The 21,618-nt window shown below is 48.3% G+C and overlaps 2 protein-coding genes across 4 annotated transcripts; one reads left to right on the top strand and one right to left on the bottom strand.

The window, feature by feature from the left end:
* LOC310752732 (organic solute transporter subunit alpha-like) lies at nucleotides 1–9,802 on the top strand. 2 transcript variants are annotated; one of them, XM_083593664.1, is made up of 7 exons: nucleotides 1–555; nucleotides 896–1,047; nucleotides 1,617–1,690; nucleotides 3,254–3,409; nucleotides 4,812–4,923; nucleotides 7,273–7,525; nucleotides 8,872–9,802. In XM_083593664.1, exons 1-7 carry the CDS (start codon nucleotides 417–419, stop codon nucleotides 9,300–9,302), a joined length of 1,317 nt encoding a protein of 438 aa, XP_083449790.1. In that variant the 5' UTR covers nucleotides 1–416; the 3' UTR covers nucleotides 9,303–9,802. The 2 variants fall into 2 exon arrangements, with proteins under 2 accessions (XP_083449790.1, XP_083449791.1); XM_083593665.1 differs by lacking the exon at nucleotides 1,617–1,690 and having other exon boundaries at nucleotides 461–555.
* Nucleotides 9,803–9,809: 7 nt separating this feature from the next.
* Nucleotides 9,810–21,547, bottom strand: FTSJ1 (FtsJ RNA 2'-O-methyltransferase 1). 2 transcript variants are annotated; one of them, XM_083593879.1, is made up of 11 exons: nucleotides 21,406–21,547; nucleotides 18,643–18,783; nucleotides 18,224–18,293; nucleotides 18,025–18,127; nucleotides 17,810–17,888; nucleotides 17,636–17,688; nucleotides 16,346–16,399; nucleotides 14,971–15,073; nucleotides 12,898–12,981; nucleotides 11,763–11,866; nucleotides 9,810–10,504 (listed from the first exon to the last, which is right to left on the bottom strand). In XM_083593879.1, the coding sequence occupies exons 2-11, from the start codon at nucleotides 18,761–18,763 to the stop codon at nucleotides 10,283–10,285; spliced, it is 993 nt and encodes a 330-aa protein (XP_083450005.1). In that variant the 5' UTR covers nucleotides 18,764–18,783; nucleotides 21,406–21,547; the 3' UTR covers nucleotides 9,810–10,282. The 2 variants fall into 2 exon arrangements, with proteins under 2 accessions (XP_083450005.1, XP_083450006.1); XM_083593880.1 differs by having other exon boundaries at nucleotides 18,643–18,825; nucleotides 21,406–21,500.
* Between the last annotated feature and the right edge of the window lie 71 nt (nucleotides 21,548–21,618).

Raw genomic sequence — 21,618 nt, 5'->3', positions numbered from 1 at the left:
GATAAACAGCGTTTCCGTGCGCTGCTCTGGTTCGCCAGAAGCGGCTTAGTCATGCTGGCCACATGACCCGGAAGCTGTACGCCTGCTCCCTCGGCCAATAAAGCGAGATGAGTGCCACAACCCCAGAGTTGGCCACGACTGGACCTAATGGTCAAGGGTCCCTTTACCTTTACCTTTTAGGTTGCTGGAAACAAGCTCCATGAAGGGAAAAGTACAGTTCCCACGATTCTTTGGGAGAAGCCATGAGCTTCAAATGTGTGTTGAATGTGCTTTAAATATATAGTGTGGGTCTGCCCTCACGGCACAATATGTAGCTGCCCTGGTTTAGGATTCCCTGGCAGGTGAGGAGAGGTGGACTTGGCCCTGTTGTCAAGACACCTGTGCCTGGCTTGTGTCAATGATTAATGTGGTGACTAATGATGGGAAAGGAAGCGATTATTGATTGGGGGTGGGGAGAACCTGGAAGCACCTGTCCAGGAGAGAGGAAAATGGCGCGCGCCTCAAATTGTTCTCTCTCTGGGGGTCAGTTCCCTTTGTCATCGGAGATCTTTCAAGGTGAGTTTGGGGAAGCTGTTGTGGGGTGGAGAATCATCACCAGGATGCGGCTGTGGTTGGAAGCAAGGAGGGCTGGCCAGAGGGTACGGAAAGGCAGAGGAAAGGGCCTCAGAACTTACTCTGTTTTTGACTCAGCCATGGGACATGGTGCAGTAAGAACAGAGTGCCTTTGACCATGTGCAGAGTGCCTTCTCCTCACATACGAAAAAGCCCAGCCAGCCCTTGTATATATGGGATCAGGAAGAAAGGCTTCCGGGTCGGATAAGGTGCTCTGTAGTATTCCTGCGTGAGGGATCTCTGCAGTTTTATTCCCTGACTCGCCACTGTCCCTTTCGCACAGTCATCAAGGCTCAGATCTGGATCTTCTTAGTCCCCATTTTCCTGGGCCTTGTGCAGGTCGGCCTCTTCCTGGAGCAGATGGGCTTCTTCCTGCGCCATGGCAACAGCTCCCACCGAACCAGCCTCTCGCTCTGGATCCTGGGGGTCTATCCGGTAAGAATGGGCAAAGGAAGCAGGCAGCCTTCTCTCCCCTGTGTCAGCCTCTTAAGACTTCAACCCTGTGTTCACTTCCTAGGAAATCCAGCTGAGAAACCACAGTGAAGCTGATTTAGGATCCTGGCTAACTTAGGTCCATTCCTTTCAACAAGTTTACCCTGAGTAAAAGTTAGCTGCCTGCAACCCATTGTTCCCATGCTTGCAGCTCTTCCTACATACTAGTCACACATAACTGCTTCACACAAATGTGTAATTAGCTGGCTTGGTCTGCAGCCTCATGTTGCGGTGGCTTAAACGGAAGGCTGCATACACACGACACTTAAGAGTATCTTCTGCCACCCGCCCCACAAAGAATTCTGAGCACAGTAGTTTGTGAAGGGCTACTGAGAACCGTAACTCAGTGAGGGGTGAACTATAGTGCCCCAAAGTCTTTGTGGGGGGAAATGTAGGCTGAATGTGCTTTGCATAAAATGGATTGTGTAAAGGTATGCGCTGCTTAGGGACAAATTGCAATCTAAACCAGGTGCAAATCTTTTAATATCATATCCCATATCCTTATCCAACAGGTGTTCAGTCTCACTTCCCTCATTGGTTTGTTCATCCCTCGCACTTCCTTCGTCTGTAACTTTGTGGCCTCCATGTGAGTTTCTCTTGATGGGAGTGGGGACAGGGGGTGGAAGGAGCAGGATTAAATGTAATTTATCCTAAGGGACGCAGGTGGCGCTGTGGGTTAAACCACAGAGCCTAGGACTTGCTGATCAGAAGGTCGGCGGTTCGAATCCCCGCAATGGGGTGAGCTCCCATTGCTCGATCCCTGCTCCTGCCAACCTAGCAGTTCGAAAGCGTGTCAAAGTGCAAGTAGATAAATAGGTACCACTCCAGCGGGAAGGTAAATGGTGTTTCCGTGTGCTGCACTGTTTTGCCAGAAGCGGCTTAGTCATGCTGGCCACATGATCCGGAAGCTGTCTGCGGACAAACGCCAGCTCCCTCAGCCAATAAAGCGAGATGAGCACCACAACCCCAGAGTCGGCCACGACTGGACATAATGGTCAGGGGTCCCCTTACCTTTATCCTGAGCTAATTACTGCCAAGAAGACCTGAAGGTATCCACTTCAGGGTTGTTTTTCCTCGAAAAATCCACATCAAGGCTAGGGAACCTTTGGCACTGCAGATGTTGCTGAATCACAACTCCCATCATCTCTGGCCATCGGCCATGTTTGGTGGGCTTATGGGAGTTGTAATTTAGCAACTTTTAGAAGGTCCCAGGTTCCCCACAGCTGGTCTACAGGATGCAACTAAAGTTGCCACTGTGTTCACTTTTTTTTGACAAACGACTCTATGGTGAATGAAGTTTGCCATCACCTTAGGGAAGGAGTCTGTGAACCTTTAATGACTGCGTGGCAGTCTCCTTCATGAAGATGGTGGGCAAACTCAAGTTGCAACAGATTCTCCTCCAGAATCCCAATGCCACATTATGGAACGTTTACTGCAGGTACGGCTCTAGATTCCCTCAACGCACTTACTCCATTTACTGGCTGTATTTTTTGCTCTATAAGACTCACCTTTTCCCTCCTAAAAAGTAAGGGGAAATGTGTGTGCATCTTATGGAGCGAATGCAGGCTGCGCAGCTATCCCAGAAGCCAGAACAGCAAGAGGGATTGCTGCTTTCACTGTGCAACGATCCCTCTTGCTGTTCTGGCTTCTGAGATCCAGAATATTTTTTTTCTTGTTTTCCTCCTTCAAAAACTAGGTGCGTCTTGTGGTCTGGTGCGTCTTATAGAGCGAAAAATACGGTAGATCGTTTCCCCCCACCCCAAATGTAGCTGCATTTGGACCCAGGTCTATTAAACTGATAACTACTAGAGCACAATGACCACTTCACTGGGACCATAGAATAGCGTCATTCTGGCTGTTCATCCCACCTTCCATTTCCCCATCTCCACCTTCACAACAAATATTATGCAGAAACCCCTTTCCCCCTTTCCTCCTTCAAAATGGATGTGGCCTTGTAGCCTTGTGTCCTGAACATGTGCACCACATTTCAGCCCGAGAACCCAAGGAAGGATATTGTGTATATCATACAAACAAAAGGTGACTTAAGCCTAAGGTCTGAACTTGCTCCACCAACTAGTCCTCTCCAGCTCCACAAAATTGCCTGTTTGATCCAGCAGATGCATAGTCTGTAACTCTCCTGTTCCTGCAGCTACCACTCCATCACCCTCTGGAAATTCCTTGCATTGATCAGAGATTTCTTTGGCGGATCAGACCGAATGCTTCAGCAACTGGAGAGCCAGCGCGTTTCTCCAAACCCTTTCCCCTGTTGCTGCTGTTGCTGCCTTCCTGAAATTGCTGCCAACAGGTAAGAAGAGCCTGCCTTTGTGCCGTGTCAGAGTTGGTCCTGCACATTATAGCTTCCTTATTGTACCCTATAATCTGCAACTGATCCAGAACACCTCAACTCAATGCATCCCGCCCCCTTCTTACACCAGGCTCTCAAAGTTTCCTCATTCCCCAGATCTCCTCATTCCTTTTCCCTTACATTTTTAGATCATGAAAAGCGCAGGCAAGGACTTGTGGTTTTGTTTTTATTTCTCAGTGGTGCCTAGCACATGACAGATAGTGATAAGCCTTCTCCTTAAGGTCCTACACTGACACAAACACACACATTCATGTTGTACAACAACTTGAAACTTCCAGTCCTTCACATTAGAGCTGTCCTCCTAATATGCCTTTTACCGTATTTCTTCTATCTCCATGGCTGTGCAAACCATGTGCTTTTAAATACATATAAAATGTTGAGCCAGGCTGAATTATTTGACCTCTGAAAATTCTGTAAATCACATTTCCTTATTTTGCATAATTCATTCTGGTTTTCCCATTCAATGTCTCATTTTCTTAGTTCTTGTTTTATGCTGCTTTTAGTTTTAGATTTTTAATGAATCTACGGTAATTTATGTGTAAGGGTGGCACTGTGATCTAAACCACAGAGCCTAGGGCTTGATGATCAGAAGGTCAGCGGTTCGAATCCCCGTGACGGGGTGAGCTCCCGTTGCTGCTCTGGTTTCGCCAGAAGCGGCTTAGTCATGCTAGCCACATGACCCAGAAAAACTGTCTGCGGACAAATGCTGGCTCCCTCAGTCAATAAAGCGAGATGAGCGCCGCAACCCCAGAGTCATCCATAACTGGACCTAACGGTCAGGGGTCCCTTTACCTTTACCTTTTATTTATGTGTGGCCAGAACCAGAGGCACCATTCACCTGGGGAGCTTGCAGTCAGGGCTGCTGCAACCAACAGCTGTGCAAGCCTTTGGGAGGCAGAGACAAAAGAGGACATCAGAGGAGAGAGGGAAGGAAAGAGGGACAGAGGCCAGTGTTTCCCGCAGCACCCCAGACCATTATTCAAGGCACCCCAGGGTGCCATGGCCCACTGGTTGTATACAGGAAGTGCAGTGTAAGTGATGGAAGTCAGTCAATGAAATTTTATTATTGAGATATTTGTAGAAGAAATTTGGAAGAAATTCTTCCAACTTTTCTTCTTTATTTTTTCTTTTTCTTTTCTTTCTTTTTTCTCTTTTGTTCTTTTTTATATATGTGCGCTTATCTCAAATATATATGTGTATACATATATATGTATATGTATTTATATATATATATATGTATGTATTTACAATATTTTGCTTATATTTTGTAATAATTATGTTAAATATTTTTTTAAAAATTTTAAAAAAAGAAAAGAAAACACCGGCTTCTTCCCTTCTGCAGAACAAATTTGCGATGTATGACGCTGGCTGTGTATCAGCTCTCTGTCATCAGGACCATCCTCTTTTTCGTCACCCTTATCCTCTGGACGGATGAGAAATATGACTATGGCGATGTAAGTAATTCTGGCTGTGAAATTCATGGCTAACAGGCAGAGAGGAAGGGAATTAAGTCACACCTTGGGCATGTCTATTAAGCACAGAATGATTACTTGGTATTCCCAGTGATGCTTCAGGTTGGATATTTTCCTGAGGAAAGTGACAGGTGCCCATTCTTCAGTCTGTTGATAGATGCTTCCATTGGACTGAGCTGACTTGAATCTGGGCATTGTTATCCCTCAATGAGTAACAAAGCTGGTCTTAATTATAGCCAAAGCTTATCAAATTGATGTGGCAAGGCAGCTCAAATTCTGTATGCATGATGATAGGAAGCTTTGGCTGAACCTTAGCAGTAGTTTCTCTGGATGACAACCATAGAACAAGGTTGGTATCGCCACTGGATCTTACCATGAAAATGCTGTTACGTTCCTGAGCACCAGGCTGGGACCAACCCGGGCAAACCTGGCAATTAGGGAACGGGGCAACTGTGGATTGGTATCAATTAAAAGTTGCTCATCAGGATTTTAAAAGCACAGTAAAATTCCACAGCCCTGGGGATGAAAGCTTGCAAGCAGCCTCCAGTTCAAGTAAGTGCAGGACATAAATTGAAAGGTGGGAAGGAAATGAATGTGAGAAGCAAGTTAAGAGAATTGTGTTGCCTTGGTTAACAGGCAAAGAGGGAACAGCAAGGGCCACTCCTGGGTGATATAAGCAGAACCACAACCAGTTCTGGCCCCCAGACCACCTCTGGATTTCCATAGATGGAACTATATTAGGTTAGAGATGTCTATGAAGTGGTCTCCTTCAGGTCTTCCGCTGGCGCCCACAAAATATTTATCACAACACGCACACCCCTCACCCCACCATGAAGCATGGAGGGTGGTTAAGGTAACGTTTTCTCCCTTGAAATGTCCATAGACCTGAAAGGGGAAGTTAGAAAAGCAATGTTCTTTCCCACTTCCTCTTTTAGCTCTATGGGCTTTTCAAGGCTCAGATTGTTTTGGATCCAGCTTTTACCCAGATCCCTTGGAAATGGTGTGTGAGTTCTCTCTCTCTGTGAGATACTTGCTCAGGTGTGGGGCCCACAGCACTCATTCAAAAATTCAGATCTGCTCATGTGCCTTAAAAACGTTGATGATCCCTGCTGACAAAGAGCGCAACAGCATTTTCTATCTTCTCTGTTAATTTAAAGCCAGATAAATTGAACCAGTGATTTCACGATTAGGCTATGGATCAGAATGGGATTAGCTACAGTAGAAATTTGAGCTTTTCTATAGTTATTGTATCCTGCTATTTATATGCAGTTTGGCAAGCTGTTCACATTTCTGATTATACCAAAGTACTAGTGCTCAAGCTTAGCCTTTTCCATTATTTATTTTCAAACATTTCTATACCCCTGCGTAATATTTCAAAAAACCCTGTGGTATTAATTTGTAGGAAGAACCTAATAAAGGTGTCCTAAAAACAACAACAACCTAAATATACTCTCGAGAGCTAATGTTTCAGGACCTTGAACTGTGTTTTTTGTTTTCTCAAATGTGCTGATCTTCACTGCACCATTCAGCAGTGGAGTTAAGGAATTTTAGATTCTGCACTTAATAGTCTTACTGCATCCATGGGTATGTGTCTGTGGCTCTTTAGGAGCTAATGTGCATTACTCAAAATGACATGAGCCATTTTGGGTGGGCCCACTTTCTCCTGCTGCTGAGTGGGGCCCTGGACTTCTACTCAAAAGTCTTGCTCTGAAAGTGCCATTCAAGTGACAGAGGATTTTGCCCAAATACGTGTTGCTGGGGAGAGTCAAAGCATCTGGCATCTCATTTGCCCATCCCTCTCTCCCAGGTGAGCTACACCAACCCCAACTCTTACATCTACGCCATCTCCACATTCCTTTTTTAATATATTTTTTATTTATTTTTAACATACTATTTCCAACAATCATTTAACATAATTTCGTATCTTATGCAATTCTTTGAATTCCATCAATCACATCTGAAAAGTTTCCAATCTTTTTCACTTAGTTTACATTTCTTAATTTCACTATTACTTTTAATTTTCTTAACTAATAACTCTCTTCATAACCTTCCTTGCAATATTTCATATGTTCTTCCTTACAAAACTTCTTGCAATCCTACTAGCGTAATCTGTTGATTACAATTGCTCTTCAAATAGTTCACATATTTATTCCAGTCCTCTGAGAATCTCTGGTCCTGCAGGTTTCAAATCCTACCTGTCATCTTATCTAATTCTGCATAGTCCATTAATTTCGCCTGCCATTCTTCTTTCGTCGGTAATTCTTCTCGTTTCCATTTCTGGGGGGAGTCCCAGAATCTGACATCTCACCTTTTCCCACCCCTCTCTTCCAGGTGGGCTACACCAACCCCAACTCTTACATCTACGCCATCATTGCCATCTCCACATTCCTATCCTTCTATGGCTACTTGCTCTTCTACAAAGCCACCAAGCCAGCGCTCAACGGCTACAGCTTGCGCTCCAAATTCGTATGCATCATCTTGGTTCTTGTCCTCTGCGGCCTGCAGAGTGGGATCCTGGAGACCATGGGCGCAGTGGGGGCCATCCCTTGCAGCCCGCCTCTCTCCCCGGTGACACGCTCCCAAGGTAAGCTGCTTCAGGGAGGCCAGGAGCCTGCAGCAGGAGCCACTGAGGGTGGCTGGCTGACGGGCAGGCCACCTCACTCTCTGACTTGCTGTCTTGGGGCAATTGCCTTCCTTGCTGTCTCACGCCAAAGAGGTTCCCTGCCCCCTTGCGGGGTCGGGGTCTCTCAGGGGGCAGAGAAAGAGGGGGAAAACCTAGTTCCTTACAAAGCTTGCTCTTGGGCAAGGGGCAGGGCGTCATCTGGGCTAGCCTTCACTAACCTAGTGCACCCCAAGAGTTGTATTCACAGTAGAGCTAAGGAGATTGTTCCATCAGCGTAAACATTTCTGCATGCTTGACAGTGCCCCTCTCCTTCCCATGCAGATCTCGGGGTTCCCTCAACCCCCTGGAGCAGATTTGGGGAGGCTGTGGAGGTGTGCACGGGGAAGTCCAATTCAAAGTGTTGGTGCTGACCTTTAAAGCCCTAAACGGCCTCAGCCGTCTCCACCGCCATCGTTCTGCCCGGACACTGAGGGCCTTCTGGTGGTTCCCTCACTGTGAGAAGCCAAGTTACAGGGAACCTGGCAAAGGGCCTTCTCGGTAGTGGCACCCGCCATGTGGAATGCCCTCCCACCAGATGTCAAAGAGAAAAACAATTACCAGATGTCTTTTAGAAGACATCTGAAGGCAGCCCTGTTTAGGGAAGCTTTTAATGTTTAATAGACTTATGTATTTTAATATTTTGTTGGAAGCTGGCCAGAGTGGCTGGGGAAACCCAGCCAGATGGGCAGGGTATAAATAATAAATTAATAATAATAATAATAATAATAATAATAATAATAATAATAATGCTACTCGGAATCATTGTGCTGGCTTCCACTAGTGCAACTACGGCGCCTGCCAAGCTAGCTGGGGCTGATGGAAGTTGTAGTCCAAAACCTATGGAGGTCATCAGGTTGGCGAAGGCTGGTCTGGCCTAAGCATCAAAGGAAGATGTAAGGCACGCTTCCTCAAACTCGGCCCTCCAGATGTTTTGAGACTACAGTTCCCATCATCCCTGACCACTGGTCCTGCTAGCTAGGGATCATGGGATTTGTAGGTCAAAAACATCTGGAAGGCCGAGTTTGAGGAAGCCTGGTGTAAGGAAACTGCTTTCCCTTGCCGATGCACAACTGGGAGAGCACTGGCAGTCATGCCTCTTTCTATCCGCCCCACACCTGAAATTGCATACGATGTTGGATGTGGGGAGAGTGGGCAAGGTTTGGGGGAAAACAACCTCTTTGGCCAAACCTGAATCCCTAGCAGGCCGGAAGTTTTCCACCTCTGCTGCAGAGCGTACCATATTCTTAATTCTCTCTTCACCCCTATAGTGATCTACTACTATTCCCTGGCTGTCGAGATGTTCTTCATCGGCATATTTGCCCATTACTCTTTCCGAAGAGCCGAGCCACAGCTGGACACTCAGCAGGTCACCCGCCACCGAGCCTCCCAGACCGAGGGTCCCCAGTCTGGACGCTGCAGCCCGGGAGACGACGCATCCATGGAGGGAGCCAACCCAGGCTACCTGGGTGAGGAGTCTCTGTATACCATAGAGCACACTCCGCTGGACCGGTTTGATTTCATTGTGGGGGGGCCTGTGGATGGCTGGGGGCCAGGCATCGTGAGGACAGGGCCTCCACGGGCTGAGGGCCTGAAAGCCAGCTCCTCGCGCCAAAGTACTGGCGCAGAATCACCACCAACTGGAATCCAAATCCATGCCCAGGTGGCCCAACTGAATGGTGAAGGGGTCACTGTTGTGTAGCCCTCAATCTCCAGAGAACAGTCCTCCCTTTGTGGCAACACCTGGATTCCGAGGAAACAAGGACTGACCTGAGAAAAACAGGATGATGGAGGAGGATGACAGCAAGAACCATGAACTCCGTGCTTTGGCAAGGAGTGGAGCAGGGGGAGAAAGGACGAGTTTACCATGAGGAATAAATAGCATTGTGAGGGAATTTCAGTCCATCTATAGCAAGTCCTGACTGTCAGATTAAAGAAGATAAAGAAATAAGTAGTATGCCTAAGGCCAGAATAATCAAAAACCTGGAAGGACATGTGGTACTGGGAAACAATATGCCTTTGTTAAATTATTATCAATAATTTCTGCAGCACTCAGAACACAGTCTGACTTTGAGGGAAGGGAGGCCAAGAGAATCCTGTCTTTAGCCCACAGCTACCCTGGATGGATGAACAGGAATTTGAACCTCTCTCTGTGTGTCTTCCCAATAAAGCATTCCAGCTACTTATCACAGCAAAAGAAAAGCTCTGAGCAAGTGACAAAGCTTTATTAAAAACAACACGGTTTTGGTTGGTCAGGGAGAAAGGGACTTTGTATTGATAAAACAGGAAATTCTGTAAAATAGTGGTTCCCAATTGGTGGTTTGTGGACGTCAGCGGGTCTGTGTAACCCACCCAGGGGGGTCTGCATTTTTAATGTTTGAGGTTTTACTGTGTTTTTAATATTTTGTTGGCAGCCGCCCAGAGTGGCTGGGACAACCCAGTCAGATGGGCAGACTGTAAATATTATTGTCGTTCTTATTCACCTAACAAAAACTACCATAGAGATATCAAAATTTTCAAAAGTAAGGGGTCCATGGCCTGGCTTTTGAAAAACAGGAGATCTGCAGTACTTAGCTAATGGTGAACCACTGCTGTAAAAGGTAAACCAAGAAGGATGAAAAGTCTTTTGAAGCAGCAGGGGGCGGTATGCATCTCTTGCCCCCCCCCCTTTCTGTGATAATGTCACGTTGACAGTTTTCCCAGGGCGTCTGTGACCTCGGCCTCTAGGGGTAAGCGTGCAGCCCCCTGCTCTTGCTGCTCCTGGAGTGCATTTTCCTGCTGAGGCTGGGGCACTTGCTCCTTGGTCAGCAGATTGTGTTTCTTCAAGAAGCAGGCCTCTTCGTAGGGAGGACAGATGGGAGGCTGAGTCGGGGGGACGTAAGTGTATTTCTTCTCGGGATCCAGCTGATCAAATGGGAAAGAGAGCAAGAGAGCCTTAAAGTAGGTGGTCCATTATCCTTTTTGTTAATCTCCAATGCTAATCAATGGGCACCTCCGTTCTTGACACTGCGGTCTTTGGGTTGTAGCCAATGCTAGTTCTACTTAAGCATCTGTCTGCCTTGAGAGACAGGAGTGGAGTCAAACTGATTTAGTAGCAGCACCAGAGAGACCTTCCCAGGTCGCAAGCCTGGCCATGTGTCTGGAGATCCTGGGCTGCCCAGATGACAAGACCCCGCTCTCGGCTTTGCTGAAGTAGTACAAAGGAAAGCAGAGCAATACGCTCAGCACCGGCTTGGCTGCAGGAGTTGCTGGAAGGAGGCGTACAAGGCGCCGTCTAACCATCTTAGGGACTCCACTCAGGATTTGTGTAGCCTTTTCTTCTCCCGAAGATATCCCACAAGGCAGCACAGGTTTTCCTTCACCTAGATAAGTGATGGCCCTCCAGCTGTTTTGGGACTACAAATCCCATCATCCCTAGCTAACAGAACCAGTGGTCAGAGATGATGGGAACTGAAGTCTCAAAACAGCTGGAGGGCCAAGTTTGGCCATCACTGACCTAGATGGACCCCCTTCCCTGGGGGATGAGCCCCATCTGCCCCTCACCTCCTTCTACAGCACATGCAGAAACCGCCTTCTTGACCGCTGGACCCGTTATTGGTCTCATCCAGAGTAGACCCATTGAAATTAATAGCTGGGACTGAGGTCTAATAATTTCATTGAGGCTGCTCCAAGTAGGACTAGGATTGGATGCAACGCTGCCTGTTTCAGGTTCTCCTGCTGATAACTGCAAGGCACCAGGGACTTTGGACTGGGAATCCCTAATAGAGGGACCCATGTACTTTAATCTTTGCCCTGAAGACAGTATGCCTCTGAATACCAGTTGATGGAAATTGCAGATGGAGAGGGGGACTCCTATTGCCCTCAGGTCCTGCTGGTGGGCTTCCCATTGACATCTGGTAGGCCACCAAGGGTGCTGGACTGAGATTGGGCCTTTGGTCTGATCCAGCAGGCCTCTTCTGTTCTTAGCACCACCACTGCCAATGACCAGAGGGTGGTTTTGCAGCTATCGATTCAGGAAGGACCAAGTGGCAGAAGAGGGCCCATAGGACTCCAGCTGGTTCTAAAAAGCCTGCTTCCTCAATCAGAGCAAAGACAGATGGAGCCATGCTTGAATCGCCCATTCCCACTTGCCTCCAGACACACCACCCAAGACCAGCCTTACCTGCAGAGGGTAGGTCCGGTCGGAATCATAAGCACTCAGGTCTCCACAAGCCAGGAAGGGGACAATCACCCGATTGGGGCCCTCCAGCTGGTTAAAATCCACATCTGTATTGGGGGAGGTTTGGTAAGTGCTGCTTGCAAAGAGATGGACCCTCCAGGGTTGACCTCGCCCCACTATTCACCTTTGTAATTCTTTACAACTCCTAATCCTATTCCCCTCATTTACAAATATCCTTACAACATCTTAAAAAAAATTCTCTTTGGCTAAGAAGCTTTCAGACTCCTCAGTCCTCCTGGGGAACATATTTTTAAAGGAAACCTGGCTTAGGGCAGAGGTGCCTTTTTCTCTGCTAAAACGCTGCTTCAGCAAAAAGGGCTTCCAATACTTGGGCGGATCACGATGATAACGATGGGAACAACAAGAAGGGAGTCTTTATTAGGTGCTATAACTAGGCATCATGCAGAAGGTAATAGAATATAACACAACTGCTGCCCAGAAACTTAGAATCCAGTAAGATTTAAAAGCAGGGAGAGAGAAAAATACCAGAAATTGGACAAGGAGAAATACGGGGGAATCTTTTTGGTGCAGCAAACCGTATCTTCATCTTCCCATACCATACAGGGCCAACTTGTGACAGCCACCTGTCAATCATCTGATATCATGATGACAGGTAGCTTATCCCAGCCCCTTCTTGAAGTTGCCCCTCCGGGGGGGGGGGGGAGAGGGAGATAACAAACAAGCACTGGATTAAAACTGAGGTTTTCCCTAGGCAAATTCATTCTTTTCATATCCAGAACTTATGGAAGACTTTGATTTCTTCGCTTATATACTATGGGGCCTGCCTGGCTTCTCAAGACATTGACTCTATGGACAGGAAACATACGACAGCTTCAGCCTCCAGAGTCCCTGCTCGATACTGCCAAAAAAGAAGAAAGAGAAGCAATCCGATAATGGATCACTTCCTGGGACCAAAGACTCACAATCCCCCTGTAGGCAACTTGCACCTGCCCTCCTCCATCCACACTTTCTTGCCTTTGCCCTCAAACCTCCCACTTTCCCTTGAGTTTCCCTGCCTGCGTCCCACAGCACAACAGGAACCCGCAGAAACATCTCTTCCCCCTTCAAGGTTCCTTACCGTAACAGTGATCTAGCAAAGGATTGGACATGTTTGGCACGTAGCCTTCGGGGGGGCTGTAGTTTCGGCAAACAACGAAGGCCTCTGGAAGGATGAAAAGGCAGTTAAAAGCTTTGGTGATCACCACTCTGGCATTCCGATACAATACGATACTATAATCTTTACTGTCATTGTCCCATACAGAACAACGAAATTGAAAATAAAATAAAATCTACATAAGACATTCAAAACCAACAAGCCTGCTATCCCAGCTATCCCAGCCTGGTTAGCCCCCTAAAAACTCTGATACCCCATTTTAAAAATACAATACACTCCCATATAGACTCCTTACACTGTGTTTAAAAGCAAAATCACATTTGGATAGAAACTGTTTCTCAGTCCTAGTCTTTATAACCCTGTACTTTTTTCCAGAACAGAAGCTGAAAGAGATCATTTCTGGGGTGTGCACTAAATTATACACAAACACACACAACCCCCTGCTGTTTCCCCAGTACAGTTGGTTATCAAGCCCTGTGAGGAGTATGCTGTGCCTAACCTCAACCTGCATTGGGAAAAGGCATGTTCTGCACTAAAACCATCAGACTGGAGGGGGGGGGGGGGGACACACAGCAAAGAGGACAGAGCACCTGCTTTGTAAACAGAAGGTTCCAGGATCAATCCCTGAGATCTCCTGGCAGGGCTAGGAGATACCTTTGCCTGCAACCCCTGAGGCCCACTGCCAGTCAGAGCTGACAACTCCAAGCTAGATGGATCCAGTAGCCTCACTGATGTAATCCAGCTTCTTATCTTCCTATAAACGGGCCATTTCCAAGCTTCCATCAAATACGAGCATGACCAAGAACCAGCATGGAGCTATTCAGACACAGACTCTGTTCTAAATTGTTTCCACTGAGTTCTATGTGACAGAATAAAACAGTCTGACTCCTGGGATGCAGAAGATGAGGGACGTATGGCTCATGCAATAGACAGGAGGCTCTTCAATGGCAAGAGCCCATTCGCCAGCGGTGCCCTTGAAAGAATGACCTGCAAAAATGAATGGCTGCCGCTCACATCTATAGGAAGCGGGGAAACACAGCCTTTGGGGATTAGCTTTGCAGCAGCAGCAAACAACTGCCCACTACCCCTGACACTGTGTAGACTGAGCTTTCAACAACAGTACACAGAAGATGTGTTATACACATGTCCTAATTTTGGAAATGCATGGCAACCCATTGAACGCAATGTAATGGGATTCTTGTCCCTAGCTGAACTAGGAGACTAAGAAAACATGTTTGCATAAATTTAAAGAGTTAGCCTAAACTGCAAGTGCAGCTGCTGCAACACAAACATGACTTTTAAAACATGTTTTTTAAAAATGGCACTGAAGCAGAAAAGACCTCTACCAAAGCAAACTCAATCAAAAGCCCTAAGAGAACATTGCGCCACGGCATGTGCAGATTCTGTTTTGCGTTTCTCTGACCTGCGTTCACTTTTGTGTTTTTGGAGAACGGCCCATTTGCTTTCTTTTAATTGTAGGAGGTCACTGCAAGGAGCAGGGTGGAGGGAGGAGGAAACAGTTGGCAAAGCAATGGGTAATAGGGCGATGAGAAAGATGCTGGAAGTCACGAGGGACGTGCATATCACACAGGGCGCAAAAGCACCATCTTTCCCCCTCTGCCTGTATGCTTCCAGACATTCACTGCAACAATGACAACTAGAAACATGGGACCAGATACAACTAAAGAGCTGCGCTAGCGGGAGCCAGGACAAGTCCCGCCAGCACAACATGGCTTCCCCTTGCCTCTCCTCCCCTTCCATGCCCCCCAGATAGGCTCTGGGGGTGTTGGGAGGGGCCCCAGAACAGCCTACACGGGGAGAAGAGGGGGAAGATTGTTTCATTGGACAAGCAGAAATACTCGCGCAGACAGAGCAATCTCCTTAGTGCCACTTAGAATTCCACTCATTATTATTATTTTTTGGGATTCCAGTGATTCTGAACAAGCTGTCAGATCCTGTAAGGCTTTGTACAGTTTTCCCCATGAGTGGCAAAGCTGCAAGTTAACCAAGCTTGCAAGAAGCTGTTTGGTTGCTCACCGATGCTGGAGTTGCGGCTACTTCGGGGTTTGGCGCACGTCACATCAGGAAAGAAAATTCGCAGCTGGGAATAGAGGAGGGTGATGTCCTTCCCTCGGAATATCTAAGGCAGGGAAGCAAAATGGCATCATCTTGCCTGGATAAACTGCATTCTTACGCCACATTACCCAGGCTGTGGATAGCGACACAGATGCAGAGGAATCCTCCGCCAATGAGAGATGGGGAAGGGGCATAATTCAGATGTCCTGGGGACACTGAGCTCAATAGCATCAGGTGCCGCGAAAGAACAAGCCCAGGGTGCTCCCAAAACAGAATCAACATGCAGCCAGCACCCAAGTGCAGTGACTCTGATAACACTGGAAATGAACCCAAGTTCCCTGCTCTGGGATCTCACGATGTCACAAGATCCTGCCTCAGCATGTCAGAAGACACATCAGGAGGATTCCCAGTGGCACTGATGGCCACCTTTGCCTTAAGGCAGGCATGGCCAAACTTGGCCCTCCAGATGTTTTGGGACTACAACTCCCATCATCCCTAGCTAAAAGGACCAGTGGTCAGGGATGGTGGGAGTTGTAGTCCCAAAACATCTGGAGGGCCAAGTTGGGCCATGCCTGCCTTAAGGGTTCAAGTCAAGCTCTCACGAATTTGGGTCCTTGCATTCACGATCCCTGGGAAGCATAACAGGCTATTTTGCTTTGTTTGAAAGTATCAGGTTGTTATCCTTTGGGTCTTGCAATATTCTTGTTTGAAGGTGAAGAGTTATTAAGAATTCCAAATAGCGGCTTATTTTACCAGAGGTGTTTAAACACCATTGTTATCATTTTCATATAAAATACATTTTTGCCATGTGGCTGAAAAACATGTCACCTTTGGTCTGTCTTCTACTATACCTTACTTTTTGAGTTAATTTTTCAGCACTAGCTATGGGCCAGATTTGACTCTGCCATAAATCCTAATTTGTACCCCTTTTTGGCAAATTTAATTTTAACTCCTACTCAGTTGTGTTTTTCTTTTTCTATTTCCTTATTCCTTACACGTTGCTGAATTATATTTTCGATTAAATAAATAAAAAGAAATAAAAGTTGAGCTTACAAATTTTCAGTATTCCTGCTCAAGTTACCTTGTTCCTGTTTTGAAAAACCTCCAGGCCCACTGCTGACGCTCAGTGGGCTGATGAACTGGACAGGCCCACCAAGTCCCCAGCCTATTTGCTGTGGTACCTTAGGTGAGCTCAGGTGAACAGCAATAAGCAGGTGCTGAAATACCACTGCAGGGTGATGACTTTGGTGCGGTGCCCACAGCAGCCCTGTTTTGCCACACCTAAAGCAGAACTGCAGTGCCTATTAACTCTTCCCTGATCACCTGCAGGGCTCACCTTTGCTACAAATGTCCCTCCCTTCTTTAGCACGTGCGTAGTGATGTTCAGAGCCTGGAAGAAACAGAAGGAAACAATCAGCACCAAAGGAGAAAAGCCTTTTTTGGCACAAAGATGCAGCAGGTGGGGAACAGAGCCACCAACATCCCATGACAGTTTGGGCCGGAAAAGAAACCTAGATAAAAGGAGAAAGGGTTTGCTATGGTCCTGCTCTTTTTCTCTCTGTTAGCAAAGGCCCAGTACTTGTAACAGGGGTGGGAAAGTGGACTGGATCCTGGGCTTTCCCACCCTCAGTGGCTCATGACACATGAGCAGGGTCCACCTTGAAGACAGCATTGATCAGCAGATGAGTGGGAACTGAACGTCTCCCTGGCCAATGCATCACCTGGAACAGTCTTTACAGCTCCCAACTGTGAACTGGCAGCCATGTCAACCCTTCCTTGGGTTTCTGAGAATTCACAAGAAGTTGTGACTGTTAATCTGTTTTTACAGCTGTAGCATACCTTTTTTAAAAAGCCAAGATTCAGAACCAAATGCATATTGAGATTGTAAAAAGGTAAAGGGACCCCTGACCATTAGATCCAGTCGTGGCCGACTCTGGGGTTACGGCGCTCATCTCGTTTACTGGCCGAGGGAGCCGGCGTACAGCTTCCGGGTCATGGGGCCAGCATGACTAAGCCGCTTCTGGTGAACCAGAGCAGCGCACGGAAATGCCGTTTACCTTCCCGCCGGAGCGGTACCTATTTATCTACTTGCACTCTGACATGCTTTCGAACTGCTAGGTTGGCAGGAGCAGGGACCGAGCAACGGGAGCTCAGCCCGTGGTGGGGATTCAAACCGCTGACCTTCTGATCAGCAAGTCCTAGGCTCTGTGGTTTAACCCACAGCGCCACCCGTGTCCCATTGAGATTGTAGAGCTGCCCTAACTACAGAAGGCTCCACTTAGGAGCAATGTGTCTTCCAGGTCTGGGGAATATGATGATACCAGATAGGTCCTTTGGAGGGCATCCCATTAACCTGTTTGATATCAGGCCTTATGTCAGGACCCAGAATAGTGTGGCATTTTCTGGGGCCTGTGGATCCCAGCAAGACTCACAGGGGCTGATGTCATGCCCATCACTTGCTGGCACTCCTCCTATCAAGCTTCCTGATCTGCTGCACTCAGTCAGCCTGGGCTACTTTCTGCTGAAGGATGCCAACCGGCTCTTCCATCAGTGCAAAGCCCCCACAGCACCCATTGTGGTTGAGTTTGCTCATTACACATAGCGGCAAACACCAGGAGATACTCACAGCAAGCAACAGCTGGGCCTGAATGTACTCATCTATGTCATGGAGTCCAGTCACTGCAGAATAAAGGATTTACATATCAGAGCTAATACAGGCAGCAATCCCTCTAAAGCCACCATTGGCTCAGCAGAGCTCCCCGATTCCCCTGACAAGGCTGGGAGCCTGGTTGCCACCTACCATCAGGGGCTCCATCACACACCACCAGGTCAGCGGGTTGCCCTTCAAAATGGCAAATGATCTCCTGAGCTGTAGAGACCTGGAAACAGAGGTAGGTGGGTATGTGAGCAAAGAGACGGTTCTGCGGGTAGGCCTCTTTTTCTTCTGCTGCTTAGATGGGGTAGAGGCCAAGCCCAAGGCTGACATCACCCCAAGATGCACTAGGTAGCACCTACCTTGGTAATGTCCCCCTGAATTTGGATGACACCCGGCAACGGAGCCATGGCTTGCAAATCTACAGCTACTATCTTGACTTCGGAGTTTTTCATGTCTTCTCCTCTGTGGGGTGGAATATAAGTAGATCCCATAAGAGCCTAGCCCTTCTCTAAGGGGCTGCAACCCACTAGATATGTTTGAGCTGAATGATTTGCTTACTTTATCTTTCGGCTTAAAACCTGACTCCAGCTCCCAGGAGCTGCGCAAAGGTCCACAGCTCTAGAGACACCTAGGAAGGACAAGAGAAGATCAGTCAGCACCTCTGCAAAGGGGCTGAAAAAAAGGACTAGGAAGCAGAACTCCTGAGATGATTCTCTGGGGGAATACATGACTGTTTAAAGTGGTAAGATGGGGCTTTTGTTGTAGTGTTATCTCCCCCAAAACAGGACTCTGGTCCTCTGAGAAAAGCTATTTGCTAGAAGGAGGTACCAAAGCAAAAGTATTAATATTTCACTTCAAAGGTTCTGGGTCTAAGCCATGACATTAAAAATAGGTTTGAGTGTCTGACACTTGTTAATGCCCTTCAGTGATGCAAGAAAAAGTGGTAATATAATGGGGATGCATGTTTTTTTGCCCACCTTGAAACAAATGGTATTCCTCATCCAGTTGCAGAAGTTTGAACGCACTACGGGCTCGCCACCCCTCTTCTTTAGCCAGGCGGTAGTAAATGTCACGCTTGTCTTTGGAGGAACGTCCCATCCTCACTTATCTGACAGGTACTAGAATGCGAGAGAAGAACTTGTCTGTGACCTGCTTTGCCACTGTGTGGGGAAGAACATCAACTGTGGGTCAAAGCAGTAGCACTGGCTTGCTATAACGAATGAACTGGAGGCATAACAGGCCGGCCTTAGAGGACGTAGGTAGCTATTAGCTAATCCAGTATCAATATCAAAATGGCTGCAACAGAGAACCTCAGAGAGTACCGTATTTTTCGCCGTATAGGACGCACTTTTCCCCCTCCCAAAATGAAGGGGAAATGTGTGTGCATCCTATGGGGCGAATGCAGGCTTTCGCTGAAGCCTGGAGAGCGAGAGGCGTCGGTGCGCACCGACACCTCTCGCTCTCCAGGCTCCAGGAAGCTATCCGCAAGCCTTGCGCGCCCGGGGGGAGTTCCCCCGGGCGCGCAAGGCTTGCAGGCGGCAGCCTGCAGCGCGGAGCACGGGGCGCCCTTCGGAGGACGCCCCGTGCTTCGCGCAGGTGTCCGCAAGCCTTGCGCGCCTGGGGGGAAATCCCCCCCGGGCGCGCACAGCTTGCGGGCGGCAGCCTGCAGTGCGGAGCATTGGGCGCCCTCCGGAGGACGCCCCATGCTTCGCGCAGGTGTCGGCAAGCCTTGCGCACCCAGGGGATCTCCCCCCGGGAGCGCAAGGCTTGCAGGCGGCAGCCTGCAGCGCGGAGCACGGGGCGCCCTCCAGAGGACGTCCCGTGCTTCGCGCAGGTGTCCGCAAGCCTTGCGCGCGGCAGCCTGCAGCGCAGAGCACGGGGTGCCCTCCGGAGGACGCCCCGTGCTTCACGCAGTTGTCCGCAAGCCTGCAGCGCCCGGGGGAACTCCCCCTGGGCGCACAAGGCTTGCGGGCGGCAGCCTGCAGCGCGGAGCTTGGGCGCCCTTCGGTGTCCGCAGCCTGCCGCCCGGCGCGTGAGGCACCCTGAAGCAGAGCGTCCCTCGTGCCGGGCAGACATCAGCCAGCCCCAGAAGCTCGGGGGACAGCGGGGAGGCGCAGCGCCGCCATCCCACTGTTCCCCGACCTTGTTTTGGGGGGGAAATAAAGGAAAAAAAATTTCCTTTATTTCCCAACCAAAAAAGTAGGTGCGTCCTATGGGACAGAGCGTCCTATGGGACGAAAAATACGGTGCTTTTTAAAGCCCTGGAGAGTTGATACATCTGAAACGCCTTTTTCTGAAAAGTAAAAGAAACTCTTGGGAGGTTGTTCCAAAGCTGCAGCCCCACCACTGAAAGAGCTCTTGTAGATTTTACCTTTGACGTGGATGTTATTCAGGGCAGAGCTCAGTCAGATGGGTGGGGTACAAATTATATATATAATTCCCTGAGGTACTATGAGTTCAGACCATTTAGGGGGTTAGCAGAGAATAAGCATCACCTTGAAATTTATCTCTCAAAACTGGATAGCTAAGTTGTTCCAAGTGCTGTGTAGAACACCAAGGTTGCTGGTTTGATCCCCATACAAACAGCTGCTTGAATTCCTGCATCGTACTAGATGATCCTCAGGATGCCTTCCAACTCTACAATTCTATGAAAATCCGTTCTGCACTTTTTTAATGCACTTGTGAAACCCTGGAGAGCTGCTGCCATTCAGAGTAGAGTCATACCTTGGGATAAATATGCTTCAGGATAAGTATTTTTGGGTTGCGCTCCACAGCAACCCGGAAGTAATGGAGCGTGTTACTTCCGGGTTTCGCCGTTCGCACATGCGCAGATGGTCAAAATGATGTCACGCGCATGTGCGGAAGTGGTGAAACGCGACCCACGCACGCACAGTTGCGTCTTACATTCTATTCAGGATGCGAACAGGGCTCCGGAACGGATCCCGTTCGCATCCCGAGGTACCACTGTAAGGTGTGACTCAATACGTGGCAGCTTTCTAAGCCCCTGTTATTATTTCCTAATTCTTCTTCTATTCCAGGACTGGGTGCTAGCACTGTGAAAGGGTTCTCGGGTAAAGACTTAGCTTAACCTCAGCTTCTTGTTGCCAAGTGACCACAAACGGAAAATGAAGCTGTTTTGAATCCGCAGCACGTCAGAATGAAAGGTGGAGACAGGCTTGTGAATGATTTGCTACTCCATACCAAAATAATTAAATCTTTCTGGGGGGGGGGGAATCCCCTTGGAAAGAGAAACGTGGTGCGGTGCGTCAAGGTGTGTGTGGAAGACTCCATCCCAGTGTTCTCCTTGACATTCCACATTTCTGTGTGCAGGGTGAGCCCATCATGCGAGTCCCCACATGCAGCGTGGAAATGGTGCAATCCAGAAACAAGGCCCCACTCCACCCTACTATAAATCTTAGATCTGAGAGATGCTGTTGGTATGGAAAGCCAACCACCAGGCAGACAGGCAGGATTCATACTAACGTAACCGCCCTGGGACCTAAATCAAATAAACAAATAAACAAGCTCTCTGCAGCTGCTTAGCGTCGTAACAGGGAGAAACCAACAGGTGAAGAAGGCTCTTCCCTCTACAGAAATGCAACCGGTGGAACAGAGCTTCATCTGTTGAATGTCTGCCTGCCCCACCAACTTCAGAGAGCACAGAGTCCCAAAGGAGGCCTAGACTGGCTACCCCAAAACGCGCCGTCCTTTCCCCATGGAGATATAAATCCCATATATACCGGAAGCGTCGCACGCTGAAAACGGCCCGCGGTGGTTGTTTTTCACATGCCGGAAATGGATGGCCAATGCAAGAATCTGTAACTATGCCCCGCACCACGCATGCGCAAAGGGTATTACGACAAACGAGGCGCCGCTTGCTCTTCTGCGTCGGTGTGGCGCACGCGCAGTTCGAAGGCCGTGCGCGCCTCCCGGATCACTGCGCTTGCGCCGGC

The sequence above is a fragment of the Podarcis filfolensis genome (genome assembly GCF_964270895.1).
Source record: "Podarcis filfolensis genome assembly, chromosome: 17".
NCBI classification, from domain to species: domain Eukaryota; kingdom Metazoa; phylum Chordata; class Lepidosauria; order Squamata; family Lacertidae; genus Podarcis; species Podarcis filfolensis.
Note: the sequence above shows the minus strand (reverse complement) of the source record. Positions and strands in the feature narration are given on the sequence as shown.